This window comes from Pseudoliparis swirei, chromosome 24 (genome assembly GCF_029220125.1).
Source record: "Pseudoliparis swirei isolate HS2019 ecotype Mariana Trench chromosome 24, NWPU_hadal_v1, whole genome shotgun sequence".
Classification (NCBI taxonomy): domain Eukaryota; kingdom Metazoa; phylum Chordata; class Actinopteri; order Perciformes; family Liparidae; genus Pseudoliparis; species Pseudoliparis swirei.
In genome coordinates this window covers 2113877-2133591 of record NC_079411.1, presented here as the reverse complement: position 1 = coordinate 2133591, position 19715 = coordinate 2113877, and the positions used below count along the sequence as shown (strand labels likewise).

At 38.9% G+C, this 19715-nt stretch overlaps 2 protein-coding genes across 2 annotated transcripts; both read right to left on the bottom strand.

Moving 5' to 3' along the window:
- Positions 1-111: 111 nt before the first annotated feature.
- ltv1 (LTV1 ribosome biogenesis factor) lies at positions 112-5286 on the bottom strand. The gene is made up of 11 exons (XM_056408409.1): positions 5125-5286; positions 4505-4636; positions 4212-4400; positions 3865-3952; positions 2907-3030; positions 2598-2808; positions 2040-2167; positions 1808-1947; positions 1329-1381; positions 891-1091; positions 112-613 (listed from the first exon to the last, which is right to left on the bottom strand). The coding sequence occupies exons 1-11, from the start codon at positions 5125-5127 to the stop codon at positions 503-505; spliced, it is 1380 nt and encodes a 459-aa protein (XP_056264384.1). The 5' UTR covers positions 5128-5286; the 3' UTR covers positions 112-502.
- Positions 5287-6881: 1595 nt separating this feature from the next.
- Positions 6882-18713, bottom strand: capn9 (calpain 9). Its single transcript, XM_056408388.1, has 20 exons — positions 18407-18713; positions 17555-17624; positions 17351-17469; positions 16337-16470; positions 15006-15174; positions 14803-14886; positions 14632-14717; positions 13482-13556; positions 12923-13083; positions 12672-12829; positions 12058-12266; positions 11396-11432; positions 11221-11301; positions 10940-10997; positions 10535-10599; positions 10338-10406; positions 9457-9535; positions 8467-8583; positions 8118-8176; positions 6882-7172 (listed from the first exon to the last, which is right to left on the bottom strand). The coding sequence occupies exons 1-20, from the start codon at positions 18611-18613 to the stop codon at positions 7146-7148; spliced, it is 2064 nt and encodes a 687-aa protein (XP_056264363.1). The 5' UTR covers positions 18614-18713; the 3' UTR covers positions 6882-7145.
- Positions 18714-19715: the final 1002 nt, after the last annotated feature.

Here is a 19715-nt window from a genome sequence, read left to right as displayed (position 1 = left end):
ACTTGCAACTAATGGGGAGAGCGGGGATCGAACCCACAACCTTGGGTTTGCAGGACGGCCCTCTTACCCCACTGAGCTACAGCCGCCCCCAAATCAGCTGCTCAAAACGAATAAATGTAAACAAGTCTTCATTCTCTTTATTAACAAACTCAATTTCACACACACACATCACGAATTCGCCTCAATTATTATTTTTAACGAGCAAAGAAAGCGTCGCGACGGCGAAACCCACGGCGGCGTTCACCGGCTGCGACCTCGCCACAGGTGTGTTGTTTACGTGTGGCTGTGTCCAAAGGTGTTGTTGTTTACGTACGAGAGTCTCTTGATTCTGGTATCGGAACAACTCCAGTTTCAACCGGCAGGAGCATGAAGAAGTGTTCCCCCTTTTGGCTCTTCTTCTTCTCTTAATATAAATCTGAAGCCGAGTCAAAGGAACTTCACCCCCTGGTGGCCTGGAGGGAACAACGCGGTCTGTCTGAGGCCTCTAGGGGGCGCCGCTCCCCTACAGCTTCATGCCCTGGACGTTGATCCTCAGGTTCACCATCTGCTTCTCCTGGCGGACCTTCTCCTCCTTGAACGCCATCTTGTTGGCTTTCTTCTCCACGCGGCGCTCCTAGTGGACACACAGGGGATAGAAAAACAGGTCAAAACAGTTTCACGACGCCCCCTGGTGGTCAGGAGAGAGAATGCAGCTTTAACACATGAAGCATAGACTTCTATACAACCAGAGGAGCCCCCTGGTGGTCGGTAGAGAGAATGCAGCTTTAACACACAACGCATAGACTTCTATACAACCAGAGGAGTCGCCCCCTGGTGGTCAGGAGAGAGAATGCAGCTTTAACACATGAAGCGTAGACTTCTATACAACCAGACAGAGCGCCCGTCCTCACCGTGCGCTCCTCCTTGATGGCTCGTTTCCTGGCCTTCCTCTCCTCGGGGCTCTCCTCCTTGTCGCGCTGCTGCGTGGAGGCGCGCGGCAGGTCCAGGTCGTTGATCATCGTCATGCGCTCCGCCTGCTTGGCCGTGAGGCCTTTGGGGGGCAGGACGCCCAGAGGGATGCCCGTCTTCTGGGACACCCGGATCGGCTTCGTCTGAGGACGGGAGGAAGACGAGTAAAGACTTTCCTTTGTCGTCTCTGAGTACTTTTCTTTGAAAAATAGTCATTTCTAAGTGATCCCAAACTTCTGAACGGTAGTGTATATATATATATAATTTATATATATATAAATAAAATATACGTTGCATCATTTTATTCATAATTAGGCCCCGCCTCTCTCTCCAGCTAATAACAGGTAAATAAAAGATGGCAGAAGGAGGTGTTTTCATACCTTTGTTGGTTCTTGAATGACTTTGGGTTTGTTGTAGATGTTGGAATACGTACCTGGAGGAAACACAACAAACACATCCACAGAGCGCCCAGACCAACATTATATTTCACTCAGTAAACTTTACTGCACGTCGACTTTGACCTTCGGCTCCCAATAAAAACATTGACCGCCTCAGACAGTGAAACACGAGACGAATGTTCAGAGCATCGAACTCCAGAGTTTCATCTGACGGCTGATTGAAGACGACAATAAAACCGTATCAATGAGCTTATGGGACAACAGATGAAAAATAGCCTCTTGGCTAACTCTGGCACATTTACTGAAATGTTGTTATCAATGTGCACTGTCCCTTATTAAATAAACCCAGTTAAAAAATTTTTTGTAACCAACCAAGACAAATGTCCTTCAGGAGGATGTTCCGCCCCGCGTTTCTCCTTCTTATCGAAACTGAAGTAAACAAGTAAACAAGTCAAACTCACTGACGATGGTCTCACAGTCCCACTTCTCCCGAGGAGCCTTGATCACAAGTGTCTCCATCTCCTCCTCCTCATCGTCGTCTTCGTCCTCCTCCTTCAGGACAGGGAGTTCCTTTGGACCCAAGTCGTCGGGCCTCAAGGATCTGAGCCAGAGACGCATTTTAGTGCTTTAAAACGACAACGATGCGACCACAAAGACTGAATAATAATATTAAACCGGTAAACAGGTGCTCACTCTTTCCCCTTCTGGAGGAAGTAGTCCTTGATGACTTCCTCCAGGCGGGCGCTGTCCGGCTGGATGAATCCCTCCAACTCCGCGTTGTCCAGAGCGCCGATCTCATCTTCATCGAACTGCTCGTAGAACTGAAACAACAGAGGTGCATCAAGAATAAGATATATAATATTATATATATATATTTTGAGTTGCATCAGATTTATATTTATATATATATATATATAATAAATTAATACATTATATTTTAGATAATAAATTACATATATATAAATAGATACACACGCATATATGTATATATATATATAGATATATTGAGTTTCATCCAAATATATATATATATATATAATAAATTATATTATATATAATAAATTATATTATATAAATACATACATAGATATATGTATATATATAGAGAGTTGCATTAAGAGATATATAAATATATAATAAATTATATTATATATAATACATTATATTATATATGTATATATACATATATATTATATTATATATATATATAGTGCAATGTGATAAACAGTTGTTACAGTCGGTAAGGTTCACCTTCTCGAAGCGGTCGTCCAGCAGGGTGAGCTGCTCGTTCCTCCTCATGACGGATGATGTCATCGAGTACTCCGTGAAGCGAGTCTTCGTCTCCTCGTCCATGAACATGAACTCTCGAGCCGCGTCGCCCGACAGCCCCCCCTCAGAGCCGAAGCCCCCCTCCTCATCTGTGTCCTCCCACTCATCATCATCATCATCATCACCGTCACCCCTGCCACACACACACACACACACACACACACAGGAAATCATCAAGCAGGCAACAAGTTTAAAGTGATGAAAAGACGTGTTCATGTTTTGGTTTCTCACCCCGCGCCGCCCGCCGTGTTCGCCTTGGCGATGAAGTCGTCGTCGAGCAGGTTGTCGGGGTCGCTGAAGTCGAAGTCTTCGTCGAGGGCGGCCACGATGTCGGGGTCCATGTCCAGCCGAGGTCCTGCAGGGGGACGCACAAAATCACGAATGAGCCGGAAGACGCAGACGACGGAAAGACGTCCGAGATACAAAATGTTTAACTTGCTTTTGTCGCTACAAATACACCAAAATGTAATGCATACGATCTCTGGTGAAAACTATTAATCATTCACTTGATTTAATAGACAGAATCACATTTTTAAATATATTGTTTACCAGAGAAATGATCGGAAGTATCTTGGAGATAAATCATTCAGCTGAGAAAAATAAAGAAAATTGCCTAAACCGACAAAAGAAAATCACCCTGAGTAATTAAGTCAATTATTGAATTGTTTTGTTCTCAGAGGAGGAAGATGTAATTTTTACATTAAAATATTTTTTTAGTCTGGAGAAAGTGTCGGCGTCTAAAATGACTAATCTCATTGTAATAAGTAGAATAATCACCGTCATGTAAAAATTATAATTTAGGTATTTATAGTTATAGAAATACATAAATTATAGAAGAACGTGTTCCTTAAATTGTTTAGCATATATTTGATAATTTTTACCGTGCCTAATCTAAAAAGCATGACATGTATGTGACTGACTGGAAGATCAGTGTTGTTGCAGTTCACTCTGACCACCAGCAGAGGGCGGTAACGCCCACAACGTACTTTAAGGGTAATGATTGTGTTTAATAAATAAAATAAATAAAATAAATAAAATAAATAAAATAAATAAAATAAATAAAATAAATAAATAAAATTGTCCAGTGTTTTTGGGACTAACAACAACCCTTTTTCAGTTTCAAGTGACAGCCCGATAAGACAGCAGACAATCACGGGCTGCAGTGTCATTTATTTGAGATGGAGTTTACCTGAGATAGGAGCAGCTTTGTTCAGAAGTCCCACCTCCTCTTCAAACTCTGAGGCGAACACCGAGGAAGGCAGGTTGATGTTGGCGGTCTGTACCATCGGACGAAACAGGAAGTTATCTTTTGTTTGTTGACCTTTTTTTGTGAATGTACACAATGGACTTCCAGGATTGAAGAAAGCTTTAAATTGCATTTTTAGGTCCACTTTGCTCGTAGCAAACTGTTGAAACACTGTTTCTGACCAAGATTACACACATTTTAACTTTTTTAAGTTCCTCAAAAGCTATTTTTAAACTCCATAACTTTTCCAGGCCTTCCAGGCCCGAGGGGGTGACTGCGAGTCAACTTACAGGAACGGCCTTGTTGCCCTCCTCTGCGTCTCCATCGCGGCGATGAACCGCTCGCCCTTCGCCGTGTGCCGGCGGCGCCGCCACCAGCTCGACCGTAACCACGGCCTCCTTCAGGTGCTGCAGGTAGTTGTAGTCGTCGTCGAAGAAAACGCCGAACTCCCTCAGCTCCTCTTGCCTCTTTTCCGTGTCCTGAGCGACATAGAAAAGACGGAAAATGCTGAATATTGTACACATTGTTCATTCTTTTAAAAGTAGCGCGACGTTTATATTCATAAAAACAACAGGATGTGTACCTTGGTGGCGGCCAGGAGGACGTGCTGGGGGGCGTTCTCATCGGCGACCAGCGGGTCCTTCTGACTCCTGTGGACGAGGTGAAAGGTCACGGCCTTCTTCTTTTCGATGAACGACTTCTTCTTCCGAGGAGGCTGGAAGAGACAAACACAAGCAGTGAACGGCCGTGACGGTGGATGATGAAGATCGAGGTGGACAACATCGTTATTTACCCGTCTCCCTTTTTTCAGATTATACTGTAGTTATAGAATATAAACACCAATGTGAGCGTAAGCTCCACAATCACTGCCATTTATGAGGAGGTTTCAAACACTATCCAACAATGCACAGCTACTCTTTCCTCACATTATACTTCTGATCTGATATAACATCACGTCTTTTTGCTACCCCTGTTAACCTGTGTTTTTACATCTATTAGATACATTTTGGATTTCCACCTTATTGTAATTACGGTGTCTTCATCTAACACGAGCAGAAAAAACACCACGTCGAATAATAGAAAAAAACATTCAGTAAACGATGTTGTCTTTCATCAAAAACAGTGTTTATTAGTAAAGCACATCAGTGAAGTTAGCCACTGTTAGCTATAGAGGTTAGCTTAGGTTCAAATAAATCAGTTTACCATCTTGTAACGGGATCTCTGCCGCTTTACGCCGACTAATCGGGGTTAAAGATGGTCAGACCTCAAACGAAAGGTGGCAGTTAAATACAAATAACCGTTTAAATCCAGAGAGAGTGGTTGTTGTTGTTAATCCACGCTGGGTTCTCCTTCACCATGCTGCTGCTAACATCACCGGGAAGAACCATTTCGGGGAAGACCGCAGGGGGGGAGGTTAAAATTATATTAATATGATTTAATACTGTGAGTTCACTGAATTAGTTTATATTGATATTATAAGTTGGAAACGTGTGTTTATATTAGTAATGTAATTCACATCGTTATAAACTGGGGTTTTCTCTCGTTACGTATCATTGGTATCGTCCACAATCTTTCTCTCTTGTGTTATGTTGGTGGAAGACCAGTTAATAGGCGCATTACCGCCACCTGGTGGTGGGGAGCGGAAAAGAGGAAAACAACGAAATCAGTGGTGAATAAGTTTATTCAGTGTTTTACTATACATATATAAATAAATGTATATATATGTATATATATATGTGTATATATATGTATATATGCGTATAAATATGCGTATAAATATGTATTTATATACATTTATATATATATATATATAAATAAATAAATAAATATATATATGTATATATATAACACATTTTTTAAAAGGTCCAGACACATTTCTAAAATTGTTTTAGAGGAAATAAAGCAATTGTTTGGGGACTATTTTCAGCGGCGGATGAATCCACATTTGATGCTCTAAGTGAGTGTGTGTGTGTGTGTGTCACACCACTTTTTCTTTAACCTGATCTTTTGTCTATGAAGTCAGTGTTTAGCATGCACACCTTCATTCCCCTTCACGCCGACACGACATGGGCAGAAAGCCAAACGTATCTCCAACATCAATAACTCCGCTCTGGAGTTTCTACATGTCTCACGTCGTGGTGAAAGGTTTCCTGCTTTTCCAGTTTCATCCACATTCTTTCTTTTCTCTCAAAGAAATGCCTCCACCCACTCAACAACCTGCAACGCGCACATACACACTTCATTTAATGTCTATGTTCAATATATTTACTAGTAAAACAACCCCTTTGGTTGCATCGTTGTGGAAGTAACTAAGTACTTTTACTCCATCTATATTTATACTATGAATACTTTGCATTTTTTACTATCCTACATTTATTTGATGTGATTACTTTGCATATTGGGATTATTAATACAACATATACATTAATTAATACATTATAATGTATTATTATAGACTAAACTAAAGTGCACATAGTTAGTTACCAGCTCCAACATCTAAGTGATTGAAGTGAATTCAAAAATTTCAGATATATTATTTAGTAATTCTGCTTAAGAGTACTTTTACCACTTTACTGCTTCTTCTTTTCTTACTTTACTTTTACTTCAAATGCATGACTTTTACTCCTAGCAGAGTATATTTTATTTTATTTACTACTAACCAATGTGAGCCCTTCTTTTGTCACGCAAACATTTCATAATAAATTAAAATAACAATCCATTAAAGTCGCACAGAATCAACTCAACTCTTTTATATTTCATATAAAAAGCAAAGGAAGGATCATAAATTACAAATTATGTTTATTTGGTCAAAGTTGTTGTTTCTAGAGACAAATTATGTTTACTTACTCAAATTGTTTCTATAAAGATAAATTATGTTTATTTATTCAAAAACGTTGTTTTTCTAAAGACAAACTACGTTTATTTAGTAACATAAATGAAGTGATTTTGGTCCATAACCAGACGTTTTATTAAAAGTTTATTTCCATTTACGCAAACAGCAGCAGATAAGCAAAATAAAACAATGTTTTGTCCAAAAAAGTCAGAAAATTCTAAAAAAATGATCCCATTATTCCATCATCTTCAGCGCAGGAAACATCTCACATTAATAAAAACAAACAAAAATATATATATATATGCCGGGAGTTTAAAGAGCATACATGAGAAAACATTAGCCAACACCCGATTTGTTCTTCTGGTGGATTTTGTTCGGTCTCGTTGTTTCTTCACACGTTCATCGACAGCATCAGGAACTGTGAGGCAGGAAATATGAATAATAAGATATTAATATATAAAATCCAGTTAATCATTAAAAGAGAAAAAAGTTATTTTAAAATGTTGAAAAAATGAAATAAACAATATATATATACAGCTAATAAGAATATTGTGATATGTGATAAAGTTTTTTTTTCTGTAATAATAAAAAAAAAAAAAATGTCAAATATTCTGGATTCATTACAAATCATGAAATATATAAGCCTTTTTATCTTTTAATATTTTGCTGATTATTACAGCTTAAGAAAACTCTAAAATCCTATCTCATAAAATTTTAATATTTCCTCAGACCAAGTAAAAAAAGATTTATAACAGCTGAGTGTTTGTCAAGGCTCAGGAAACCCTTGCAGGTGTTTCGAGTTAATTAGACAATTCAAGTGATTTGTTTAATACCCTACTAGTATACTTTTTCATGATATTCTAATATTTAGAGATAGGATATTTGAGTTTTCTTAAGCTGTAAGCCATAATCAGCAATAAATCAGAATAAAAGGCTTGCAATATTTCAGTTGATTTGTAAGAATGAATGCATATTTTTTTTTTTTTTTAATTGCATTACAGAAAATAAAGAACTGTACATATTATATTATATATATACATTATATATAATGTATATATATTATATGTATAAATATATATAATATTTCTATATATTGTTTATTTCACTCTTAATTTTTTATATATATATATAAAATCCAGTTGATCATCATTAAGAGAGAAAAAGGTTTTTTTAAGTTTTTGAAGTGAAATATACAATATATATAAACATTATATATTATATATATTATATATATAATGAATAGAAATATATAATATATATAATATATATAATGAATAGAAATATATAATATATATAATATATATATATATATTATATATAATTTGTATATATATATATATATATATATATATATACAATTTACCTGCATGATGTTCATGTTCACGCGTCCTCTTTTGGACTGGTCCAGCACCTGGAACGCTCCTGTTCAGAGGAAAAGTTTCAGTCAGCTCAAAGACTTTAATTATTGTTTTAAACTCCCTTCTTCTTTTTTGCACACTGAACATGTTAATACGAGTATAGATTATGTGTTTATTTGATACACGTCTAATTGTTTATTTATTGTCAAGTAAGATAAAGGGAACCTACAGTAAGACTTAAGGTGCCTAAAGTAAGATTAAATGTGCATAAAGTAACATTAAAGGTGCTGATTTGCAGCATCAGTCTCGTTCCCAGACTTTAAAGCAGTAACTGGTTCTGAGTCATGGACGTACTGAACATGTTCTCCAGGCGCACGATGCACGTGAGGTAGTCGTCGAAGTCGATGTCGTAATTGTCGTCGGCGAACCTCAAGCCGATCACCTGCAGCAGCTGGTTGTTGAGCTTCATGCCTGCAGGGAGCCGAGAGATGTGAAACTAACCGTTCAGACACACAGAGATGTAAGGTATGACACACTGGAGAATGACACACGCATTTCAATGAGCATGCAAAGATATCCCGTCATTTAAATATTAAAGTATGTGCTAATGTGCATAAAGTAAGATTAAAGTTGCATAAAGTAAGATAAAAGTTGCATAAAGTAAGATTAAAGTTGCCTCAAGAAAGATAAAAGTTGCATAAAGTAAGATAAAGTTGCATAAAGTAAGATAAAAGTTGCATAAAGTAAGATAAAGTTGCATAAAGTAAGATAAAGTTGCATGAAGTAAGATAAAAGGAGCATAAAGTAAGATAAAGTTGCATAAAGTAAGATAAAAGGAGCATAAAGTAAGATAAAGTTGCATAAAGTAAGATAAAGATGCATGAAGTAAGATTAAAGGAGCATAAAGTAAGATAAAGTTGCATAAAGTAAGATAAAAGTTGCATAAAGTAAGATTAAAGTTGCCTAAAGTAAGATTAAAGTTGCATAAAGTAAGATAAAGTTGCATAAAGTAAGATAAAAGTAGCATCAAGTAAGATTAAAGTTGCCTAAAGTAAGATTAAAGTTGCATAAAGTAAGATAAAGTTGCATAAAGTAAGATAAAAGGAGCATAAAGTAAGATAAAGTAGCATAAAGTAAGATAAAGTTGCATAAAGTAAGATAAAAGTTGCATAAAGTAAGATAAAGTTGCATAAAGTAAGATAAAAGGAGCATTAAAGGTAAACGTAACATTAAAGGTATTTTTGTCTCGTGGCCTCTCAAATTGGAACAACAGTTTTATTACACAAAATGGATTATTGGTATATTTCTGGTTTTCATTATTAATTTATTTCTTCGGTGGCTCACCTGCGGCCTTCAGGGCGATGCGCAGCTCGTAGGACGACATCTTCCCCGAGCGGTCGGTGTCGAAGGACAAGAAGAGCATCTGGAACACAGACAGCAGACATTATGCACCTTTAATCTGACTTCATGCACCTTTAATCTGACTTCATGCTCCTTTAATCTGACTTCATGCTCCTTTAATCTGACTTCATGCACCTTTAATCTGACTTCATGCACCTTTAATCTGACTTTATGCATCTTTAATCTGACTTTATGCTCCTTTAATCTGACTTTATGCATCTTTAATCTGACTTTATGCTCCTTTAATCTGACTTTATGCCGCTTTAATCTGACTTCATGCACCTTTAATCTGACTTTATGTGCTTTAGCACATGATAGAATACTTTAATATTTGAATGACAGGATATCTTTGCATGCTCATTAAAATCATTCTCCAGTGTGTCATCGATCACATTACGTCTCTCTTACTTTAGCTTTTACTCCTTTACGTGCGTTAGTTACTTCACCGATTTACAAAATAAATAATACTAAAATATAAATGAACTAATATATTACAGAATTACAACCCGGCAGTGCATAAAGCAATATGTAAAATATATATTTATATATTTATATATATATATATATAAATACTTTCAAATGAGCTCCACCTTTTTAAAATGAACAACAAAGTAATTATTATCATTATAATCCAGTAAAATAATATTGTAAATATTATTCTAAATTAATAGCGAGTACTTTTAGTTTTGGTACTTTACGTATACTTTATACTAATACTTGTGAAATAGGGCTTTTATTTTACTTGTGTAGGTCTTAACCTGTGGAGCAGTTCTACTTTATGTATTTGTTATTTTGACTTATTCTGAACATAAATGAAGACGTACGATCCACTTCTTCATCTTCTCCCAGAAGACCTTGAACTCCTGGAACTCCAGCTTCCCCGTGTTGTCCACCTGGTTCACGGTGAAGGAAAACACTTTGCAGAACACAGTTGTGTTGATTTTAAACATCACATGAGCGATGAAGGTTCCTTGTGCCGCCTGAAGTCAAACTACAGTAGATTATTGGTGTGGAAGGATACGTCCATCAGGTTGATGATGCTGTGGCAGGTGCTCAGACTCAGGCCGTCAAACTTGATCTCTTTTCCTGGAAGCAGAGAACAGGATTTTAAAAAAAGTGGAACAGTTATAAATATTTTTTATTTGCATCAAAGTGGTTAAACATGGAAAATAAGGTTAAAGATGCATAAAGTAAGATTAATGTGCCGAAAGTAAGATTAAAGGAGCATAAAGTAAGATTAAAGGTGCATAAAGTAACATTAAAGTTGCCTAAAGTAACATTAAAGTTGCATAAAGTAACATTAAAGTTGCATAAAGTAACATTAAAGGTGCCTAAAGTCAGATAAAAGGTCCATAAAGTCAGATTAAAGTTGCATAAAGTCAGATTAAGTTAGGGTCAGGGATCTAATCCTCCAACGCTCACTCACGTCTGCTCAGGACGCCGTTCAGCATCTGCTGGAGCTCCCTGACGGAGATGGCCTCGTCCTGCAGGCACAGCGGAGGGGGAAGTCCACACAAATATTATATTATATAATAAATATTATAGATTTTATTATCATAACAAGTGTGAATGAGCCACATCGAGTCTCCGAATTAAAAATCCCGTCGTTGTACAAGATTAAAGCTGCATTATTGAAGCCTGTGGCCGAGCGTTTGTTGCGGGTCACGTGACCTCTGACCTCTGACCTTCCGCCTACTGTTTTCTCACCGAGCCGGCGAGCTGCTCGAACAGCCTCCTCAGGCCTTTCTCCTCATCCGTCTCGTCCTCCGGGGCGGAGGGCGGCGGCGGCTGGAGGAAACAAGGCAGGTTCAGACAGGTGGATCGATCGACTCCACGGGTTATTGATCGACGGGTTATTGATCGACGGGTTATTGATACTCACCTCTGGGATGTCAGCGTCCACGTTGCTGCCCATCTCGCTGTGGACACAGAAGCACGAGCTGTGATTCTTTCTCACATTTATAACAGTTATTCTGAATTTAATTCTTCTCCAATGAGAAAACCGCTGACAATATGGTTCATTAAACCCAAACAGATGAAAGTGTTTTGGGGAATGATTTTATTCTATTTTAATTTGTGTGCATTTAATTTTTTTGCCATTTTATTGTGCCATGTTTGATTTTTTTTTGCATTTTAATTTGTGTGCATTTGATTTACAAATAATACATATATTTAAAATACAATGTAAACAGAAATTACTTTGGACTATATTATAAAAATTCCGATGTGTTTTTTTATTTTAAGAGCATTTTATTTTTGTCCATTTGATTTGATTTACAAAAAACATAAAAAATAAATAGATTTAAGATACAATGTAAACAAAAATGACTTTGGACTATATTCTTTAAATTCTTTTCTGGTAAATATTGACTATTTCATTTATTTTGAAGAATGATTTTATTTTATTTTGTAATCTTTTAGTGCATTTTATTTTTGTCCATTTTATTTTTTGTGCTAAATAAATAAATATTTATATATTCAAGATACAACGAAAACAAAAGGCTTGACTATATTCCTAAAGTCCCGCCGTGGTTTTAAACTCACATGGCGGCCGTCTTCTTCTCGGAGAAGACCCGGATGATGAAGTCGGCCTCGTGGTGCGGCTGGAAGGTGGTGGGCACCAGCAGGTACTTCCCCGGCGGCAGCGTGAAGCGCTCCGAGATTTCGCGCACGTTGATGTACGACCTGCTGCGCGCTTTGGACGCGTTGTAGCGGAAGAAGTCTTTTCCCAGCTGGTCCTCGTCCTCTGGAGCCTGGACGTTACATATTTATATATATATATTTATATATATATACTTATTAGTAGACGTGGTTAAAGGAGCTACTACATGCATATATTACTATACTAAAATATAAGAAAAATAATTTATTGTATTATTATTAATATATAACATATTTATATAATAATATAATATATCATATAATTATATAGATATTATAATTATTATAATTATTACAATTATATATTACTAAAATAATATATTTAAAAAAAAAAAATATTGTATTATTATTATTATATAACATATTTATATAATAATATAATATATTATCTCATAATATAATTATTATAATGATTATAATAATAAATTACTATACTAATATATAACAAAAATAATATATTGTATTATTATTATTAATATTATCTGTTGTTTCCTGACCTCGTACACTGCGAAGCCGATGGTCTCCATGTCCATGCCTTCCTTCCTCAGTTTCCGTCTGTTCTTCTGCATCAGAGCGATAACCACGCTGCACACGTCGTCATCATCGTCGGCGTCCTCCAGCTGCAGCTTGAACTGCGGGTTCGTCCAAAACGTGTCTGTAAGAATAATAAATACAAATTTAAACATTCAAATTAAGTGAACAATCATTTAATCAGTTGCCAGTAAACCGGCTTCTCAGGCGGCCTCACCGATGAAGTTCCTGCAGCCTCCGGCGGTGGAGCCGCGGATCCATTTCCCCTCGAACATGTTGACCTCCCAGTGGCGCTTGGTGCTGTCGTTCAGGTCGTCCGGGGTCATGTTGCAGATCTCCACCTTGTCGTAGTTCCTCTTGAAGTCGCTGAACTCCATCCTGGAGTCGTTTTAAAAGACACACGAGAGTTCATCTTAAATCACTTTTATGCCAAAGAGTTTAATTCTAACGTTTGTTTTTTAAGGTCGATATTGGAAAAAAATCAGATTTTAATGTGTCCATTGGTTCCTGAAGTCTGGAGTCAATGTTCCCATTAGAACAATATATGAAATGTAATAGATATTAAAATCTTACTGCAATGTTACTTAATGCATTATTAAGATTACATTCAAAGCTCATGGCCGAAGACTTTATTATTCTTTCTATGTGGCACATTATATTTCTGACTTTAAAGTGACTACATGGCTGCAGCATATTTAATGTACAATCCGATAACGCAAAGACAAAGTTGTGTACAGTTGAATAGATTTCTTCATCTTATCAAGCCGTCAACTCACCAGAATTCACCGTCGTCTGATTTCTTCAAGATGCGTTTTTTTTCTGCTTCCCCAACATTACTCCACTCTCTGGACCTGAAAACAGAAGAAAAACCATCAGTTACAACCTCAACGTGCACAAATCAGAGGAAGAAGAATCTTCACCGCAAACAACAAAACACTTTATTTGTTCTTCATTCACGTAAACATGAGATATGACAGAGAAAGGCTTCAGTTTCACGAGGGATAACCATATGATGAGGTTATGTTTTGGTAAAATATGCAGGATTGGTCATTTACTCTCTCATCTTAAGTTATGAGACGATACCCTCATTATCTTATTGGTATTATATTACTAATAAGGATGTTTTCTACAAATTATGACCACGTCTCTGTTGTTAAATGATGATGACACAAAAAACTACAGAGAGATGCAAAATGACTAGAGAAAGACTTAAAGACATTAAACAACTAAAGAAAGATGTTAAACAACTAAAAAAAGACGTTAAACAGAAAGACGTTAAAAGACGTTAAACAACTAAAGAAAGACGTTAAACAGAAAGACGTTAAAAGACGTTAAACAACTAAAGAAAGACGTTAAACAGAAAGATGTTAAAAGACGTTAAACAGAAAGACGTTAAAAGACGTTAAACAGAAAGACGTTAAAAGACGTTAAACAACTAAAGAAAGACGTTAAACAGAAAGATGTTAAAAGACGTCAAACAGAAAGACGTTAAAGGACGTGAAACAGAAAGACGTTAAAAGACGTTAAACAACTAAAGAAAGACGTTAAACAGAAAGATGTTAAAAGACGTTAAACAGAAAGACGTTAAACAGAAAGACGTTAATAGACGTTAAACAACTAAAGAAAGACGTTAAACAGAAAGATGTTAAAAGACGTTAAACAGAAAGACGTTAAAAGACGTTAAACAGAAAGACGTTAAAAGACGTTAAACAACTAAAGAAAGACGTTAAACAGAAAGATGTTAAAAGACGTTAAACAGAAAGACGTTAAAAGACGTTGAACAACCCCAGAAAGCGAGACTGAGCTGACGTCCTGCGATCCGATTGGCTCTCCACTATCAGTCCACTAACCAGCAGACTCACAGAGACAAAGAGAGACACAAGCTGGCCCCAGTGAGGGTAAAGTGGTATAGTCCTTCACGCTCACCCGTCACTCCACGGGCCGTTCCACTCGACCTGACCCCAGGGGTTCCTGATCCGGATCAGCTGGACCTTCTGACCTCGGACCGTCAACTGAAGATCAAACCATTAGTTTCTTGTTGGTGTGAAACGTCACGATGAGAAGGTCTGCTACGGATTCATGAAAACACGGCCTCACCTCCTCCAGGCCGGTGATGGAGTACGCGTGTCCCTTCACCAGGCCGGTGGTGGTCTTGGCCTCAGACTCTGCAGAGCTGGAGATCTGAAGAAAACCCCCAGAATGCCCAGAGAGACGTTTAACGCAGACGTACCGACTGAACCTCGCGTATCGGGACAGGTGGAAGAGACCATAATATAGGGGGTGTGAATAAAAGTCTTTACGTCGATGGAGCAGCCCATCATGGAGCCTCGGTCCAGGGCCTTATTCATGATGGCGAACAGGTTGTCTGGAGCGTTCTTGGTCTCGTAGTTTTCACCGACGCCGCCGGTGAAATCCTCCATGGCCTCCATGGTGCTGCCGCCCTTCAGCGACTCGTAGCTGCCGTGCATTCTGGGGAAAACGAGACGCGTGAGTCTCGGTGGTTAAGACGGAGCCAACGACGACTTCACGGCTCAGAGGTTTAGAGACCGGTGTCTCGCTGTGGATGCTCATGTCCCCAGGGGATGAACCCTGATCCTTTTGGTGACCCCGACAGCAGCGTCGACGTTACCAAAGTCACCAAAGTACATCAATGAAGACCATGGACATCCATGAAGACCATGGACATCCATGAAGACCATGGACATCCATGAAGACCATGGACATCCATGAAGACCATGGACATCCATGAAGACCATAGACATCCATGAAGGCCATGGACATCCATGAAGACCATGGACATCCATGAAGACCATGGACATCCATGAAGACCATAGACATCCATGAAGACCATGGACATCCATGAAGACCATAGACATCCATGAAGACCATGGACATCCATGAAGACCATGGACATCCATGAAGACCATAGACATCCATGAAGACCATGGACATCAATGAAGGCCATGGACATCCATGAAGACCATGGACATCCACGGAGAACATGGAAGTCCAAGGAGACCATAAACGCCTCTGCATTTGAATCTGTTCATGCTGCCACAGGCTAAAACTCTAACATCGTGACCTTTGCTGGGTTTGTTTGTGGTCCCCAGAGCATGATCATTTTCCTAATTCATACACTCTTATGACCTTTCTTCAAGGTCCACCCTGGAGACCAAAGCAACTAAACAAATGTGACCGAAATGTGACCGAAATGTCATTCAACCAATGACATTTCAGAGAGCTTTCGTGCTCCCCAGAGGATGACCCTTCTCCTAAGTCATGCACTCTTATGACCTTTCCTCAAGGAAAGACAAACTTCATCTCACGACAAGCAACAAAACGACCAACATGTGACTGATTGACGTTCGACCAATGACATTTCAGAGAGCTTTTCTACTCCCCAGAGGATGAACCTTTTCCTAATTCATACACTCTTATGACCTTTCCTTAAGGTCCGCCCTCGAGCCTAAACTCCAGAAGATGATCCTTTTCCTAATTCATACACTCTTATGACCTTTCCTCAAGGTCCGCCCTCGAGCCTAAACTCCAGAGGATGAACCCTACGCTTCCAATGGTCCTTTCAATCAGTTCCACACACGGTGAAGAAGTGAAGACTTATAGAGTTGATTACTTGGCGTAGGCTTTCTCCAGCAGGGCGCTCCAGAACTCGTTGTTGGAGGCGGAGTGAACCAAGATGAGTTTGTCCCTGACCGTCGGCAGCCGGTCGTCCACCACCACGTCCAACCACTTGTTGTGATTCCAGAACTGAGGGACCAAAACACATCATTACACTCAGAGGATCCGGGGGAGTTTGTTTTATTAGTTAAAACTTCTTACGTTTTCCTAAAGAGACAAACAGGTGGAAGAATTTCCTTCTATTTTTTGTGGATTTGCCAGACCACTTCCTGTTTTATTGTGATTGGCCGAGGCACCTGTCAATCAAACAAACATGCCCCGCCCCCAGAAATACTTCTATTTAAGCTTTAACATCTCTGTAACAGAAAAACAAACAATAAAATCATACTTTCAAAGATAATTCAATTATATATATATATATAACTATATATATATATATTGAGTTGCATCCAAGTATATATATATATATAAATTATATTATATATAATAAATTATATTATATATATATAAATAAATATATAGATAAATATATATATATACATATATATATATTTATGTATATATGTATATAAATACATATATTTATGTGCATATTCTTAATTACTTATATTGCTCTCCTTATTTTATTTAGTATTTTCATGTATTCATATAGGTTTATATAATCACACATACTGTGTAGCTATTTGGGATTATTTATATTTGGGGAGGAAGTCCAGTAGTTTTTATGAAGTTTTTTTGAAAACATTAAACTTAGCAAGGGATAACTCTAATGGATGAATGGAGGGTTAATTCACTATATTTTGGGGGTTTTGACCATCAACGCTGCCGCCTCATCCTCCTCACTAGAGGCAGTTAATCACCTGCATCCTGCATTAATGTGCCTGTATTATTTGTGTCTTTGTCAAGGTAAAGTTTTGTGTTCTTGCTCCTGACAGAGACGTAAACATCTGAGAGCGAGCGTGTGTCGTCCGATAAACCCTCTGCAGCCAATCAGCTGCCGGCGCTCTACCTGGAAGTGAAAGATGCCGGCGTATCTGCTGTCAAAGTCCTGGTTGTGGGGCACGACTCGGGCCAGGGTTTCTTGTTTGAGGGTCAAGGATGCGATGGCTGCCAGGAGCCAGCAGTCGCCTGTCGGACAGGTGCATCATGGGTAAGGGAGGGAAAAACAACGTGCATTCGAATAGACAGAAATCAGAAGAGCTCGAGTCCCAACCAAGCTGTCCTTGGCAGATGTCCGTCCTGCTCGCGTTGCCCACGATGAACTTCGGGTTCTCGCAGATCTCCTGCAAGAGAAGCGGAAGAAAATAAAGAAACAGGTTGTCAAAAATTGACCATTTGAGAGGTGACACAGGTGACACTTCCGATAGGTGTGTTCACATTCCGGGCATATTAATCAACACGGCCGAAGGTAGCTGAAGCATTTCACTCTGCAGCAACGCCCCGGTGAGAAATGTGTAGTCACTGGGAAACAAACGTGATTGGTGAGTTCACCACGGTTTACTCAGGTTGTGTTAAGAGGCGGAGAAATGCTGGAAAGCACAAAGTCAAGTGATAACTGGAGAAAAGCGTCCACACAAAACGCCTTCCGAGGGGCTCCAGTGAGTTTTATCTGTGTGCAGATAGCGGTGGAGGCGTGGGGGGATAAAGTCTATCGTCCGGAGCTCAGGGTGGAGGCCGCTGCCCATGCCCTCGTCCCTGTTTACACAGTTTTCCTGCACAACTGGTTTTGCAGCTACGAAGGGAATAACAACAAAATTAAAAATAATTCAAATAAACTTTGACCCAGTATCAGTCATGACTGATCAACGCTGCCAAGATTCAATCAAATCACAACAGCAGCTCGTCCTGAACCACAGTCTTACATTTAGGAGACTTTTCAGAGCAAATATGACCAGTTATACACAAAGAAAGTATAGTAACTAGTTATTAAAGCATGTGTTGACCCTTCATAGAGCATCTCATCAGGGGAACCACATTTCATTCATTCAACATTTCAGACTTTTCTCCCAGACATTGGGACCCTCTCCTGGTCCTCAGATGCTGCTCTGAGCCCCCTCCCACGTACCTTTGGCCTCTTCCATTCAATGTTGACGGGGACGCTCTGGCTGTAGTAGAGCGAGGAGTCGGCGGCGGGGAAGTCCGGGTCCTCGAACAGGACCCCCCGCTGCAGGCAGTCGTGCCTCAGCTCGTCGAACGTCCTCCCGTCCGACTGCGTGTCCACCGCCTTGCTGGAGCCGGAGCCCCGGCCCGACAGTGTGGACTGGAGAGGCATCTTCTTCTTCTTCTGCTTCTTCTGCTTCTTCTGCTTCTTCTTCTTCTTCTTCTTCTTCTTAGGGGGAAGGAGCTTTATGCGGAGTGGAGGAAGAGGGAGACGCGAGGTGGTAGTAGTGGTGTGATGGAGTGTGTGTGTGCGTCTGCTTCAGGGACGAGCCTGTCACGTCAGGTACACACCCTCCAGACTGAAACTGGTTTGTCTCCCTGTGGCCGTGAACCTCGCCCCAGCTGTGTGTGTGTCTCTCTCTCTCTCTTTCTGGGCCTGTCCTACTGGATCCTGTGGCGACCGATAAAATAGCTTAAACAGGTGTTCTCATTTAAATCAGCATCTCTGAGAGAAGGAGGACGACAGTATTGTTGTTCCTTTTTTTTTTTTACCTCTAATGTATTTATATTTATACGACTGTCTGTACTGTATACATTTGACCCGTGGTGTATTTGTATTTATAGTATATATACTGTGTATACGGATGACATATCGTGTATATATAATACTGTAGACACTGCATATTCTGACCTTCAGTGTATATTTCCATTTATACTACAAAGGTTACTAAACAAAGTAAAACAAGCCTCTTCTAAAGTAAGCCAGATTTGAATGCTTGTATATATATTTGTGATAGAGAAGAAGGAAAATCACCCCAAAGAGACACAAAACAACGAGATGCACAATGACTTCAAAAAGGAAGCAAACAACCTGAAAAATACACTAAATGCCTCAAAGAGACACAAAACAACCTCAAAGAGACACTAAACAACCTCAAAGACACTAAACAACCTCAAAGAGACACAAAACAACCTCAGAGACACAAAACAACCTCAAAGACACTAAACAACCTCAAAGAGACACTAAACAACCTCAGAGACACACAAATACCTCAAAGAAAGACTAGATGCCTCAGAGACACAAAACAACCTCAAAGAGACACTAAACGACCTCCAAGAGTCACAAAACAACCTCAAAGAGTTATTTAACAACCTCAAAGAGACAATAAACAACCTCAAAGACACTACACAACCTCAGAGACACAAAACAACCTCAAAGAGAGACTAAATGCCTCAAAGAGACACTAAACAACCTCAAAGAGACACTAAACAAC